Raw genomic sequence first — 13,846 nt, forward strand, 5'->3', positions numbered from 1 at the left:
CTCCTCGGGCCGGGACCTCGGGCACATCTCCTCGGGCCGGGACCTCGGGCACATCTCCTCGGGCACATCTCCTCGGGCTAGGACCTCGGGCACATATCCTCGGGCCGGGACCTCGGGCACATCTCCTCGGGCCGGGACCTAGGGCACATCTCCTCGGGCCGGGACCTCGGGCACATCTCCTCGGGCCGGGACCTCGGGCACATCTCCTCGGGCCGGGACCTCGGGCACATCTCCTCGGGCCGGGACCTCGGGCACATCTCCTCGGGCCGGGACCTCGGGCACATCTCCTCGGGCCGGGACCTCGGGCACATCTCCTCGGGCCGGGACCTCGGGCACATCTCCTCGGGCACATCTCCTCGGGCCGGGACCTCGGGCACATCTCCTCGGGCACATCTCCTCGGGCCGGGACCTCGGGCACATCTCCTCGGGCACATCTCCTCGGCCGGGACCTCGGGCACATCTCCTCGGGCCGGGACCTCGGGCACATCTCCTCGGGCCGGGACCTCGGGCACATCTCCTCGGGCCGGGACCTCGGGCACATCTCCTCGGGCCGGGACCTCGGGCACATCTCCTCGGGCCGGGACCTCGGGCACATCTCCTCGGGCCGGGACCTCGGGCACATCTCCTCGGGCACATCTCCTCGGGCCGGGACCTCGGGCACATCTCCTCGGGCACAACTCCTCGGGCCGGGACCTCGGGCACATCTCCTCGGGCCGAGACCTCAGGCACATCGCCTCGGGAGCCTCTGCTGGAAGCTTTATGTTTCCGCTCCTTTTGTCTCCATCGCTTGTGTTACTTTGTAGTGACTCCTGGACATGGTGGGGGGTCCGGGAAAGGGTTGGGGAGTTGCCCAGTGATGGAGGAGAGTTTGGGGGTGCACAGTGACAGGGTGAGTTTGGGGGTTTGGGAGTTGCACAGTGACAGGGTGAGTTTGGGGATGCACAGTAACAGAGTGAGTTTGGGGGTGCACGGTGACTGGCGAGTTTGGGGGTTGGGGATTTGCACGGTGACGGGCTGACTTTGGGGGTGCACGGTGACGGGTGTGTGGGAGTACACGTGACGGATGAGTTTGGGGGTGCACTGTGACGGGGTGTGTGGGAGTACACGTGACGGATTAGTTTGGGGGTGCACGGTGACGGGGTGTGTGGGAGTACACGTGACGGATGAGTTTGGGGGTGCACGGTGACGGGGTGTGTGGGAGTACACGTGACGGATGAGTTTGGGGGTGCACGGTGACGGGGTGAGTTGCGCAGTAATGGGGTGTGCATGTGAGTCCTGTGCCAGGGTGAGGGGACCTGGCTCCCGGCAGTACTGCAGGAGCGTGATATATAAAGTTATAGAAATGGGGCCCCCTAGTGGGAATTGTACAGTATGTACAGGGAGGGACAGATGCACGTACAGCAGCAGCCTTTACAATAGACATCTTGCAGTATACATCTCTGCTGAGTATACACTTTCAATTGTTTGAAGCTTCTTCTGATGAAACTCGCGGTTATCTCTCTCTGGTTACAAGGGACGGTCTAACTCCAGGGAATCTCTCTCTGGTTACAAGGGACGGTCTAACTCCAGGGAATCTCTCTCTGGTTACAAGGGACGGTCTAACTCCAGGGAATCTCTCGCTGGTTACAAGGGACGGTCTAACTCCAGGGAATCTCTCTCTGGTTACAAGGGACGGTCTAACTCCAGGGAATCCCTCTCTTGTTACAAGGGACGGTCTAACTCCAGGGAATCTCTCTCTGGTTACACGGGACGGTCTAACTCCAGGGAATCTCTCTCTGGTTACAAGGGACGGTCTAACTCCAGGGAATCTCTCTCTGGTTACAAGGGACGGTCTAACTCCAGGGAATCCCTCTCTTGTTACAAGGGACGGTCTAACTCCAGGGAATCTCTCGCTGGTTACAAGGGACGGTCTAACTCCAGGGAATCTCTCTCTGGTTACAAGGGACGGTCTAACTCCAGGGAATCTATCGCTGGTTACAAGGGACGGTCTAACTCCAGGGAATCTCTCTCTGGTTACAAGGGACGGTCTAACTCCAGGGAATCTCTCTCTGGTTACACGGGACGGTCTAACTCCAGGGAATCTCTCTCTGGTTACAAGGGACGGTCTAACTCCAGGGAATCTCTCACTGGTTACAAGGGACGGTCTAACTCCAGGGAATCTCTCTCTGGTTACAAGGGACGGTCTAACTCCAGGGAATCTCTCGCTGGTTACAAGGGACGGTCTAACTCCAGGGAATCTCTCTCTGGTTACACGGGACGGTCTAACTCCAGGGAATCTCTCTCTGGTTACAAGGGACGGTCTAACTCCAGGGAATCTCTCTCTGGTTACAAGGGACGGTCTAACTCCAGGGAATCTCTCGCTGGTTACAAGGGACGGTCTAACTCCAGGGAATCTATCGCTGGTTACAAGGGACGGTCTAACTCCAGGGAATCTCTCTCTTGTTACAAGGGACGGTCTAACTCCAGGGAATCTCTCTCTGGTTACACGGGACGGTCTAACTCCAGGGAATCTCTCTCTGGTTACAAGGGACGGTCTAACTCCAGGGAATCTCTCTCTGGTTACAAGGGACGGTCTAACTCCAGGGAATCTCTCGCTGGTTACAAGGGACGGTCTAACTCCAGAGAATCTCTCGCTGGTTACAAGGGACGGTCTAACTCCAGGGAATCTCTCGCTGGTTACAAGGGACGGTCTAACTCCAGGGAATCTCTCTCTGGTTACAAGGGACGGTCTAACTCCAGGGAATCTCTCTCTGGTTACAAGGGACGGTCTAACTCCAGGGAATCTCTCACTGGTTACAAGGGACGGTCTAACTCCAGGGAATCTCTCTCTGGTTACAAGGGACGGTCTAACTCCAGGGAATCTCTCTCTGGATTCTGTATCTCTTGAAGTGCTGTTTACTGACGGCTCCCTGGCATTTATTGTGCTGTATTCAGAGGGTGCCCTGTGTCTGGCTGTAGACAGAGGGTGCCCTGGGCTGTGTCTGGCTGTATACAAAGGGTGCCCTGGGCTGTGTCTGGCTGTATACAGAGGGTGCCCTGGGCTGTGTCTGACTGTATACAGATGGTGCCCTGGGCTGTGTTTGGCTGTATACAGAGGGTGCCCTGGGCTGTGTCTGGCTGTATACAGAGGGTGCCCTGGGCTGTGTTTGGCTGTATACAGAGGGTGCCCTGGGCTGTATTTTGCTGTATACAAAGGGTGCCCTGGGCTTTGTCTGGCTGTATACAGAAGGTGCCCTGGGCTGTGTCTGGCTGTATACAGAGGGTGCCCTGGGCTGTGTCTGGCTGTATACAGAGGGTGCCCTGGGCTGTGTCTGGCTGTATACAGAGGGTGCTCTGTGTCTGGCTGTATACAGAGGGTGCCCTGTGTCTGGCTGTATACAGAGGGTGCCCTCTGTCAGGCTGTATACAGAGGGTTCCCTGTGTCTGGCTGTATACAGAGGGTGGGCTGTGTCTGGCTGTATACGGAGGGTGTGCTGTGTCTGGCTGTATACGGAGGGTGTGCTGTGTCTGGCTGTATACGGAGGGTGGGCTGTGTCTGGCTGTATGCAGAGGGTGGGCTGTGTCTGGCTGTATACAGAGGGTGGGCTGTGTCTGGCTGTATACAGAGGGTGGGCTGTGTCTGGCTGTATACAGAGGGTGGGCTGTGTCTGGCTGTATACAGAGGGTGGGCTGTCTCTGGCTGTATACAGAGGGTGGGCTGTCTCTGGCTGTATACAGAGGGTGGGCTGTGTCTGGCTGTATACAGAGGGTGGGCTGTGTCTGGCTGTATACAGAGGGTGCCCTGTGTCTGGCTGTATACAGAGGGTGGGCTGTGTCTGGCTGTATACAGAGGGTGGGCTGTGTCTGGCTGTATACAGAGGGTGCCCTGTGTCTGGCTGTATACAGTGGGTGGGCTGTGTCTGGCTGTATACAGAGGGTGCCCTGTGTCTGGCTGTATACAGAGGGTGCCCTCTGGCTGTATACAGAGGGTGCCCTGTGTCTGGCTGTATACAGAGGGTGCCCTCTGTCTGACTGTATACAGAGGGTGGGCTGTGTCTGGCTGTATACAGAGGGTGGGCTGTGTCTGGCTGTATACAGAGGGTGGGCTGTGTGTGGCTGTATACAGAGTGTGCCCTGTGTCTGGCTGTATACAGAGGGTGGGCTGTGTGTGGCTGTATACAGAGGGTGGGCTGTGTCTGGCTGTATACAGAGGGTGGGCTGTGTCTGGCTGTATACAGAGGGTGGGCTGTGTCTGGCTGTATACAGAGGGTGGGCTGTGTCTGGCTGTATACAGAGGGTGCCCTGTGTCTGGCTGTATACAGAGGGTGCCCTGTGTCTGGCTGTATACAGAGGGTGGGCTGTGTCTGGCTGTATACAGAGGGTGCCCTGTGTCTGGCTGTATACAGAGGGTGCCCTGTGTCTGGCTGTATACGGAGGGTGGGCTGTGTCTGGCTGTATACGGAGGGTGCCCTGTGTCTGGCTGTATACAGAGGGTGGGCTGTGTCTGGCTGTATACAGAGGGTGCCCTGTGTCTGGCTGTATATAGAGGGTGGGCTGTGTCTGGCTGTATACAGAGGGTGCCCTGTGTCTGGCTGTATACAGTGGGTGGGCTGTGTCTGGCTGTATACAGAGGGTGCCCTGTGTCTGGCTGTATACAGAGGGTGCCCTCTGGCTGTATACAGAGGGTGCCCTGTGTCTGGCTGTATACAGAGGGTGCCCTCTGGCTGTATACAGAGGGTGCCCTGTGTCTGGCTGTATACAGAGGGTGCCCTCTGTCTGACTGTATACAGAGGGTGGGCTGTGTCTGGCTGTATACAGAGGGTGGGCTGTGTCTGGCTGTATACAGAGGGTGGGCTGTGTCTGGCTGTATACAGAGGGTGCCCTGTGTCTGGCTGTATACAGAGGGTGGGCTGTGTCTGGCTGTATACAGAGGGTGGGCTGTGTCTGGCTGTATACAGAGGGTGGGCTGTGTCTGGCTGTATACAGAGGGTGGGCTGTGTCTGGCTGTATACAGAGGGTGGGCTGTGTCTGGCTGTATACAGAGGGTGGGCTGTGTCTGGCTGTATACAGAGGGTGGGCTGTGTGTGGCTGTATACAGAGGGTGGGCTGTGTCTGGCTGTATACAGAGGGTGGGCTGTGTCTGGCTGTATACAGAGGGTGGGCTGTGTCTGGCTGTATACAGAGGGTGGGCTGTGTCTGGCTGTATACAGAGGGTGGGCTGTGTCTGGCTGTATACAGAGGGTGGGCTGTGTCTGGCTGTATACAGAGGGTGGGCTGTGTCTGGCTGTATACAGAGGGTGGGCTGTGTCTGGCTGTATACAGAGGGTGGGCTGTGTCTGGCTGTATACAGAGGGTGGGCTGTGTCTGGCTGTATACAGAGGGTGCCCTGTGTCTGGCTGTATACAGAGGGTGGGCTGTGTCTGGCTGTATACAGAGGGTGGGCTGTGTCTGGCTGTATACAGAGGGTGGGCTGTGTCTGGCTGTATACAGAGGGTGGGCTGTGTCTGGCTGTATACAGAGGGTGGGCTGTGTCTGGCTGTATACAGAGGGTGGGCTGTGTCTGGCTGTATACAGAGGGTGGGCTGTGTCTGGCTGTATACAGAGGGTGGGCTGTGTCTGGCTGTATACAGAGGGTGGGCTGTGTCTGGCTGTATACAGAGGGTGGGCTGTCTCTGGCTGTATACAGAGGGTGGGCTGTCTCTGGCTGTATACAGAGGGTGGGCTGTGTCTGGCTGTATACAGAGGGTGGGCTGTGTCTGGCTGTATACAGAGGGTGCCCTGTGTCTGGCTGTATACAGAGGGTGGGCTGTGTCTGGCTGTATACAGAGGGTGGGCTGTGTCTGGCTGTATACAGAGGGTGGGCTGTGTCTGGCTGTATACAGAGGGTGCCCTGTGTCTGGCTGTATACAGAGGGTTGGCTGTGTCTGGCTGTATACAGAGGGTGGGCTGTGTGTGGCTGTATACAGAGGGTGCCCTGTGTCTGGCTGTATACAGAGGGTGGGCTGTGTGTGGCTGTATACAGAGGGTGGGCTGTGTCTGGCTGTATACAGAGGGTGGGCTGTGTCTGGCTGTATACAGAGGGTGGGCTGTGTGTGGCTGTATACAGAGGGTGGGCTGTGTGTGGCTGTATACAGAGGGTGCCCTGTGTCTGGCTGTATACAGAGGGTGCCCTGTGTCTGGCTGTATACAGAGGGTGGGCTGTGTCTGGCTGTATACAGAGGGTGCCCTGTGTCTGGCTGTATACAGAGGGTGCCCTGTGTCTGGCTGTATACGGAGGGTGGGCTGTGTCTGGCTGTATACAGAGGGTGCCCTGTGTCTGGCTGTATACAGAGGGTGGGCTGTGTCTGGCTGTATACAGAGGGTGGGCTGTGTCTGGCTGTATACAGCGGGTGGGCTGTGTCTGGCTGTATACAGAGGGTGGGCTGTGTGTGGCTGTATACGGAGGGTGGGCTGTGTGTGGCTGTATACGGAGGGTGGGCTGTGTGTGGCTGTATACAGAGGGTGGGCTGTGTGTGGCTGTATACAGAGGGTGCCCTGTGTCTGGCTGTATACAGAGGGTGCCCTGTGTCTGGCTGTATACAGAGGGTGGGCTGTGTCTGGCTGTATACAGAGGGTGCCCTGTGTCTGGCTGTATACAGAGGGTGGGCTGTGTGTGGCTGTATACAGAGGGTGGGCTGTGTCTGGCTGTATACAGAGGGTGGGCTGTGTGTGGCTGTATACAGAGGGTGCCCTGTGTCTGGCTGTATACAGAGGGTGCCCTCTGTCAGGCTGTATACAGAGGGTGGGCTGTGTCTGGCTGTATACAGAGGGTGGGCTGTGTCTGGCTGTATACAGAGGGTGGGCTGTGTGTGGCTGTATACAGAGGGTGGGCTGTGTCTGGCTGTATACAGAGGGTGGGCTGTGTGTGGCTGTATACAGAGGGTGGGCTGTGTCTGGCTGTATACAGAGGGTGGGCTGTGTCTGGCTGTATACAGAGGGTGGGCTGTGTCTGGCTGTATACAGAGGGTGGGCTGTGTCTGGCTGTATACAGAGGGTGGGCTGTGTGTGGCTGTATACAGAGGGTGCCCTGTGTCTGGCTGTATACAGAGGGTTCCCTGTGTGTGGCTGTATACAGAGGGTTCCCTGTGTCTGGCTGTATACAGAGGGTGCCCTGTGTCTGGCTGTATACAGAGGGTGGGCTGTGTCTGGCTGTATACAGAGGGTGGGCTGTGTCTGGCTGTATACAGAGGGTGGGCTGTGTCTGGCTGTATACAGAGGGTGCCCTGTGTGTGGCTGTATACAGAGGGTGGGCTGTGTGTGGCTGTATACAGAGGGTGCCCTGTGTCTGGCTGTATACAGAGGGTGGGCTGTGTCTGGCTGTATACAGAGGGTGGGCTGTGTGTGGCTGTATACAGAGGGTGGGCTGTGTGTGGCTGTATGCAGAGGGTGGGCTGTGTGTGGCTGTATACAGAGGGTGCCCTGTGTCTGGCTGTATACAGAGGGTGGGCTGTGTCTGGCTGTATACAGAGGGTGCCCTGTGTCTGGCTGTATACAGAGGGTGGGCTGTGTCTGGCTGTATACAGAGGGTGCCCTGTGTCTGGCTGTATACAGAGGGTGGGCTGTGTCTGGCTGTATACAGAGGGTGGGCTGTGTCTGGCTGTATACAGAGGGTGGGCTGTGTGTGGCTGTATACAGAGGGTGGGCTGTGTCTGGCTGTATACAGAGGGTGCCCTGTGTCTGGCTGTATACAGAGGGTGCCCTGTGTCTGGCTGTATACAGAGGGTGGGCTGTGTCTGGCTGTATACAGAGGGTGGGCTGTGTCTGGCTGTATACAGAGGGTGGGCTGTGTCTGGCTGTATACAGAGGGTGCCCTGTGTCTGGCTGTATACAGAGGGTGCCCTGTGTCTGGCTGTATACAGAGGGTGGGCTGTGTCTGGCTGTATACAGAGGGTGCCCTGTGTCTGGCTGTATACAGAGGGTGCCCTGTGTCTGGCTGTATACGGAGGGTGGGCTGTGTCTGGCTGTATACGGAGGGTGCCCTGTGTCTGGCTGTATACAGAGGGTGGGCTGTGTCTGGCTGTATACAGAGGGTGCCCTGTGTCTGGCTGTATACAGAGGGTGCCCTGTGTCTGGCTGTATACGGAGGGTGGGCTGTGTCTGGCTGTATACAGAGGGTGCCCTGTGTCTGGCTGTATACAGAGGGTGGGCTGTGTCTGGCTGTATACAGAGGGTGGGCTGTGTTTGGCTGTATACAGAGGGTGGGCTGTGTGTGGCTGTATACGGAGGGTGGGCTGTGTGTGGCTGTATACGGAGGGTGGGCTGTGTGTGGCTGTATACAGAGGGTGGGCTGTGTGTGGCTGTATACAGAGGGTGCCCTGTGTCTGGCTGTATACAGAGGGTGCCCTGTGTCTGGCTGTATACAGAGGGTGGGCTGTGTCTGGCTGTATACAGAGGGTGCCCTGTGTCTGGCTGTATACAGAGGGTGCCCTGTGTCTGGCTGTATACGGAGGGTGGGCTGTGTCTGGCTGTATACAGAGGGTGCCCTGTGTCTGGCTGTATACAGAGGGTGGGCTGTGTCTGGCTGTATACAGAGGGTGGGCTGTGTCTGGCTGTATACAGAGGGTGGGCTGTGTCTGGCTGTATACAGAGGTTGGGCTGTGTGTGGCTGTATACGGAGGGTGGGCTGTGTGTGGCTGTATACGGAGGGTGGGCTGTGTGTGGCTGTATACAGAGGGTGGGCTGTGTGTGGCTGTATACAGAGGGTGCCCTGTGTCTGGCTGTATACAGAGGGTGCCCTGTGTCTGGCTGTATACAGAGGGTGGGCTGTGTCTGGCTGTATACAGAGGGTGCCCTGTGTCTGGCTGTATACAGAGGGTGGGCTGTGTGTGGCTGTATACAGAGGGTGGGCTGTGTCTGGCTGTATACAGAGGGTGGGCTGTGTGTGGCTGTATACAGAGGGTGCCCTGTGTCTGGCTGTATACAGAGGGTGCCCTCTGTCAGGCTGTATTCAGAGGGTGGGCTGTGTCTGGCTGTATACAGAGGGTGGGCTGTGTCTGGCTGTATACAGAGGGTGGGCTGTGTGTGGCTGTATACAGAGGGTGGGCTGTGTCTGGCTGTATACAGAGGGTGGGCTGTGTGTGGCTGTATACAGAGGGTGGGCTGTGTCTGGCTGTATACAGAGGGTGGGCTGTGTCTGGCTGTATACAGAGGGTGGGCTGTGTCTGGCTGTATACAGAGGGTGGGCTGTGTCTGGCTGTATACAGAGGGTGGGCTGTGTGTGGCTGTATACAGAGGGAGCCCTGTGTCTGGCTGTATACAGAGGGTTCCCTGTGTGTGGCTGTATACAGAGGGTTCCCTGTGTCTGGCTGTATACAGAGGGTGCCCTGTGTCTGGCTGTATACAGAGGGTGGGCTGTGTCTGGCTGTATACAGAGGGTGGGCTGTGTCTGGCTGTATACAGAGGGTGGGCTGTGTCTGGCTGTATACAGAGGGTGCCCTGTGTGTGGCTGTATACAGAGGGTGGGCTGTGTGTGGCTGTATACAGAGGGTGCCCTGTGTCTGGCTGTATACAGAGGGTGGGCTGTGTCTGGCTGTATACAGAGGGTGGGCTGTGTGTGGCTGTATACAGAGGGTGGGCTGTGTGTGGCTGTATGCAGAGGGTGCCCTGTGTCTGGCTGTATGCAGAGGGTGGGCTGTGTGTGGCTGTATACAGAGGGTGCCCTGTGTCTGGCTGTATACAGAGGGTGGGCTGTGTCTGGCTGTATACAGAGGGTGCCCTGTGTCTGGCTGTATACAGAGGGTGGGCTGTGTCTGGCTGTATACAGAGGGTGCCCTGTGTCTGGCTGTATACAGAGGGTGGGATGTGTCTGGCTGTATACAGAGGGTGGGCTGTGTCTGGCTGTATACAGAGGGTGGGCTGTGTGTGGCTGTATACAGAGGGTGGGCTGTGTCTGGCTGTATACAGAGGGTGCCCTGTGTCTGGCTGTATACAGAGGGTGCCCTGTGTCTGGCTGTATACAGAGGGTGGGCTGTGTCTGGCTGTATACAGAGGGTGGGCTGTGTCTGGCTGTATACAGAGGGTGGGCTGTGTCTGGCTGTATACAGAGGGTGGGCTGTGTCTGGCTGTATACAGAGGGTGGGCTGTGTGTGGCTGTATACAGAGGGTGGGCTGTGTCTGGCTGTATACAGAGGGTGGGCTGTGTCTGGCTGTATACAGAGGGTGGGCTGTGTCTGGCTGTATACAGAGGGTGGGCTGTGTGTGGCTGTATACAGAGGGTGCCCTGTGTCTGGCTGTATACAGAGGGTGGGCTGTGTCTGGCTGTATACAGAGGGTGGGCTGTGTCTGGCTGTATACAGAGGGTGGGCTGTGTCTGGCTGTATACAGAGGGTGGGCTGTGTGTGGCTGTATACAGAGGGTGGGCTGTGTCTGGCTGTATACAGAGGGTGGGCTGTGTCTGGCTGTATACAGAGGGTGGGCTGTGTCTGGCTGTATACAGAGGGTGGGCTGTGTCTGGCTGTATACAGAGGGTGGGCTGTGTCTGGCTGTATCTGGCTGTATACAGAGGGTGGGCTGTGTCTGGCTGTATACAGAGGGTGGGCTGTGTCTGGCTGTATACAGAGGGTGGGCTGTGTCTGGCTGTATACAGAGGGTGGGCTGTGTCTGGCTGTATACAGAGGGTGGGCTGTGTGTGGCTGTATACAGAGGGTGGGCTGTGTCTGGCTGTATACAGAGGGTGGGCTGTGTGTGGCTGTATACAGAGGGTGGGCTGTGTGGCTGTATACAGAGGGTGGGCTGTGCTGTGTCGCTGATCTCTGCTCCTCTCTTCTCACAGTGCTCAGTATTCGGGGGGCGCAGGAGGAGGAGCCGGCGGACCCCCAGCTCATGCGGTTGGATAACATGCTGCTTGCAGAGGGCGTTGCAGGCCCAGAGAAGGGAGGCGGTTCTGCGGCTGCTGCCGCGGCTGCCGCGGCCTCCGGAGGAGCCGGATCCGACAACTCGGTGGAACATTCCGACTACAGAGCCAAACTGTCCCAGATCCGGCAAATCTACCACACGGAGCTGGAGAAATACGAACAGGTAACACAGGGACCTCACTCACTCGCTGGTGTGGGACGGAACCGCACTCTCACTCACTCACTCTCTCACTCACTCTCTCACTCACTCACTCACTCACACACTTTCTCACTCACTCTCTCTCACACACTTTCTCACTCACTCTCTCACTCTCACTCACTTTCTCACCCACTCTCACACTCACTCTCACACACTTACTCACTCTCTCACTCTCACACACTTTCTCACTCTCTCACTCTCACACACTTTCTCACTCACTCTCTCTCTCTCACTCTCACACACTTTCTCACTCTCACACACTTTCTCACTCACTCTCTCTCTCACTCTCACACACTTTCTCACTCTCACACACTTTCTCACTCACTCTCTCTCTCACTCTCACACACTTTCTCACTCTCTCACTCTCACTCACTCTCTCTCACACACTTTCTCACTCTCACACACTTTCTCACTCACTCTCTCACTCTCGCACACTTTCTCACTCTCACTCTCACACACTTTCTCACTCACTCTCTCACTCACACACTTTCTCACTCACTCTCTCTCACTTTCTCACTCTCTCTCTCACTCACACACTTTCTCACTCTCACACACTTTTTCACTCTCATTCTCTCACTCACTCTCATACTCTCACGCACTCATTCACTCTCTCTCACTCTTATTCACACACACTCTCTCTCACTCTCGGTCACTCTGTCACCACGCAGTTTTTCACTCTCACTCTCATACTATCACATACTCACACTCTCTCACACACTCACTCTCTCTCACACACTCACGCACTGTCACACTCACGTACTCCCACTCTCGTGCACTCGCACTCTCGCGCACTTGTACTCACATTTTCACACTCTCTCACTCGCACTCTCACTCACTCGCACTCACTCACACTCTCTCGCTCGCACTCTCTCGCACGCACTCTCTCGCACGCACTCTCTCGCTCGCACGCACTCTCTCGCTCGCACGCACTCTCGCGCGCACTCTCGCGTGCGCTCGCACGCACTCTCGCGCACGCACTCTCGCGCGCGCTCGCACACACTCGCGCGCGCTCGCATACACTCTCGCGCGCGCTCGCACACTCACGCGCGCTCGCACACACTCTCGCGCGCTCGCACACACTCACGCGCGCTCCCACACACTCTCACGCGCGCTCGCACACACTCACGCGCGCTCGCACACACTCACGCGCGCTCGCACACACTCACGTGCGCTCGCACACACTCACGCGCGCTCGCACACACTCACGCGCGCTCGCACACACTCACGCGCGCTCGCACACACTCTCACGCGCGCTCGCAAACACTCTCACGCGCGCTCGCAAACACTCTCACGCGCGCTCGCACACACTCTCACGCGCGCTCGCACTCACGCGCGCTCGCACACTCTCACGCGCGCTCGCACACTCTCACGCGCGCTCGCACACTCTCACGCGCGCTCGCACACTCTCACGCGCGCTCGCACACTCTCACGCGCGCTCGCACACTCTCACGCGCGCTCGCACACTCTCACGCGCGCTCGCACACACTCACGCGCGCTCGCACACACTCACGCGCGCTCGCACACACTCACGCGCGCTCGCACACACTCACGCGCGCTCGCACACACTCACGCGCGCTCGCACACACTCACGCGCGCTCGCACACACTCACGCGCGCTCGCACACACTCACGTGCGCTCGCACACACTCTCAAGCACACTCGCACACACTCTCACGCGCACTCGCACACACTCTCACGCGCACACTCTCACGCACACACTCTCACGCGCACTCGCACACACTCTCACGCGCACTCGCACACACTCTCACGCGCACTCGCACACACTCTCACGCGCACTCGCACACACTCTCACGCGCACTCGCACACACTCTCACGCGCACTCGCACACACTCTCACGCGCACTCGCACACACTCACGCGCACTCGCACACACTCTCACGTGCACTAGCACACACTCGCATGCGCACTCGCACACTTTCTCTCTCACACACTCACTCTCACACACACTCTCTCACACACACTCACTCACTCTCACACTCACGCTCACACTCACTCCCTCTCACACACTCTGTATATATGTATGTATGTATGTATATATACTTCAACCCAAAGCAGAGTCCGATGAATAAAAAGTACCATTGTAGCCCAATCTATAAGCCAGCGTTTTGGTGCCTCGCCACGGGACTGTCACTCTCGCATTGTGATATATAAGCGGTCTGTGGTCAGGACTCTCACCTCGTGGGGTTACCCAAATGCAGAGACAGCGCCTGCTATCTAAACAGTCTGGATATTGGGAATAAAGAAAGGGAGGTGGGCACTCCGTAATTGCAAAGTGACTATTCATTCCTCAACGTCTCAGCCTCCAACGGAGACGATTTCATGAGTCACTAAACCGGTGAGATAAATAAACCCCCCCCCCCCAAACCGGTGAGATAAACACCCCCCGCCCCCCCAAACCGGTGAGACTAAATAAACACTCCCCCGCCCCCCCCCCCCAAACCGGTGAGACTAAATAAACACTTCCCCCCCCCAAACCGGTGAGACTAAATAACACTCCCCGCCCCCCCAAACCGGTGAGACAAAATAAACACTTTCTCCCCCCCCCCCAAACCGGTGAGATAAATAAACACTTTCTCCCCCCCCCCCCCCAAACCGGTGAGATAAATAAACACTCCCCCCCCCCAAACCGGTGAGACTAAATAACCACTCCCCCCCCCAAACCGGTGAGATAAATAAACACTCCCCCGCCCCCCCCCCCCCCAAACCGGTGAGACTAAATAAACACTCCCCCCCCCCCAAACCGGTGAGACTAAATAA

The 13,846-nt window shown here is 57.3% G+C and overlaps 1 protein-coding gene across 6 annotated transcripts in view; it reads left to right on the forward strand.

Annotated features, from left to right (window-relative positions):
• The window catches only part of LOC142504024 (pre-B-cell leukemia transcription factor 1), a 174,822-nt gene that overhangs the window by 114,377 nt on the left and 46,599 nt on the right, over positions 1-13,846 (forward strand). For all 6 annotated transcript variants that reach the window (XM_075617131.1, XM_075617129.1, XM_075617130.1 and 3 more), the window contains exon 3: positions 10,790-11,034. In XM_075617131.1, coding sequence (XP_075473246.1) covers positions 10,790-11,034 — 245 coding nt within the window. The remainder of the gene's footprint in view (positions 1-10,789; positions 11,035-13,846) is intronic.

This window comes from Ascaphus truei, chromosome 10 (genome assembly GCF_040206685.1).
Source record: "Ascaphus truei isolate aAscTru1 chromosome 10, aAscTru1.hap1, whole genome shotgun sequence".
Taxonomy (NCBI): Eukaryota; Metazoa; Chordata; class Amphibia; order Anura; family Ascaphidae; genus Ascaphus; species Ascaphus truei.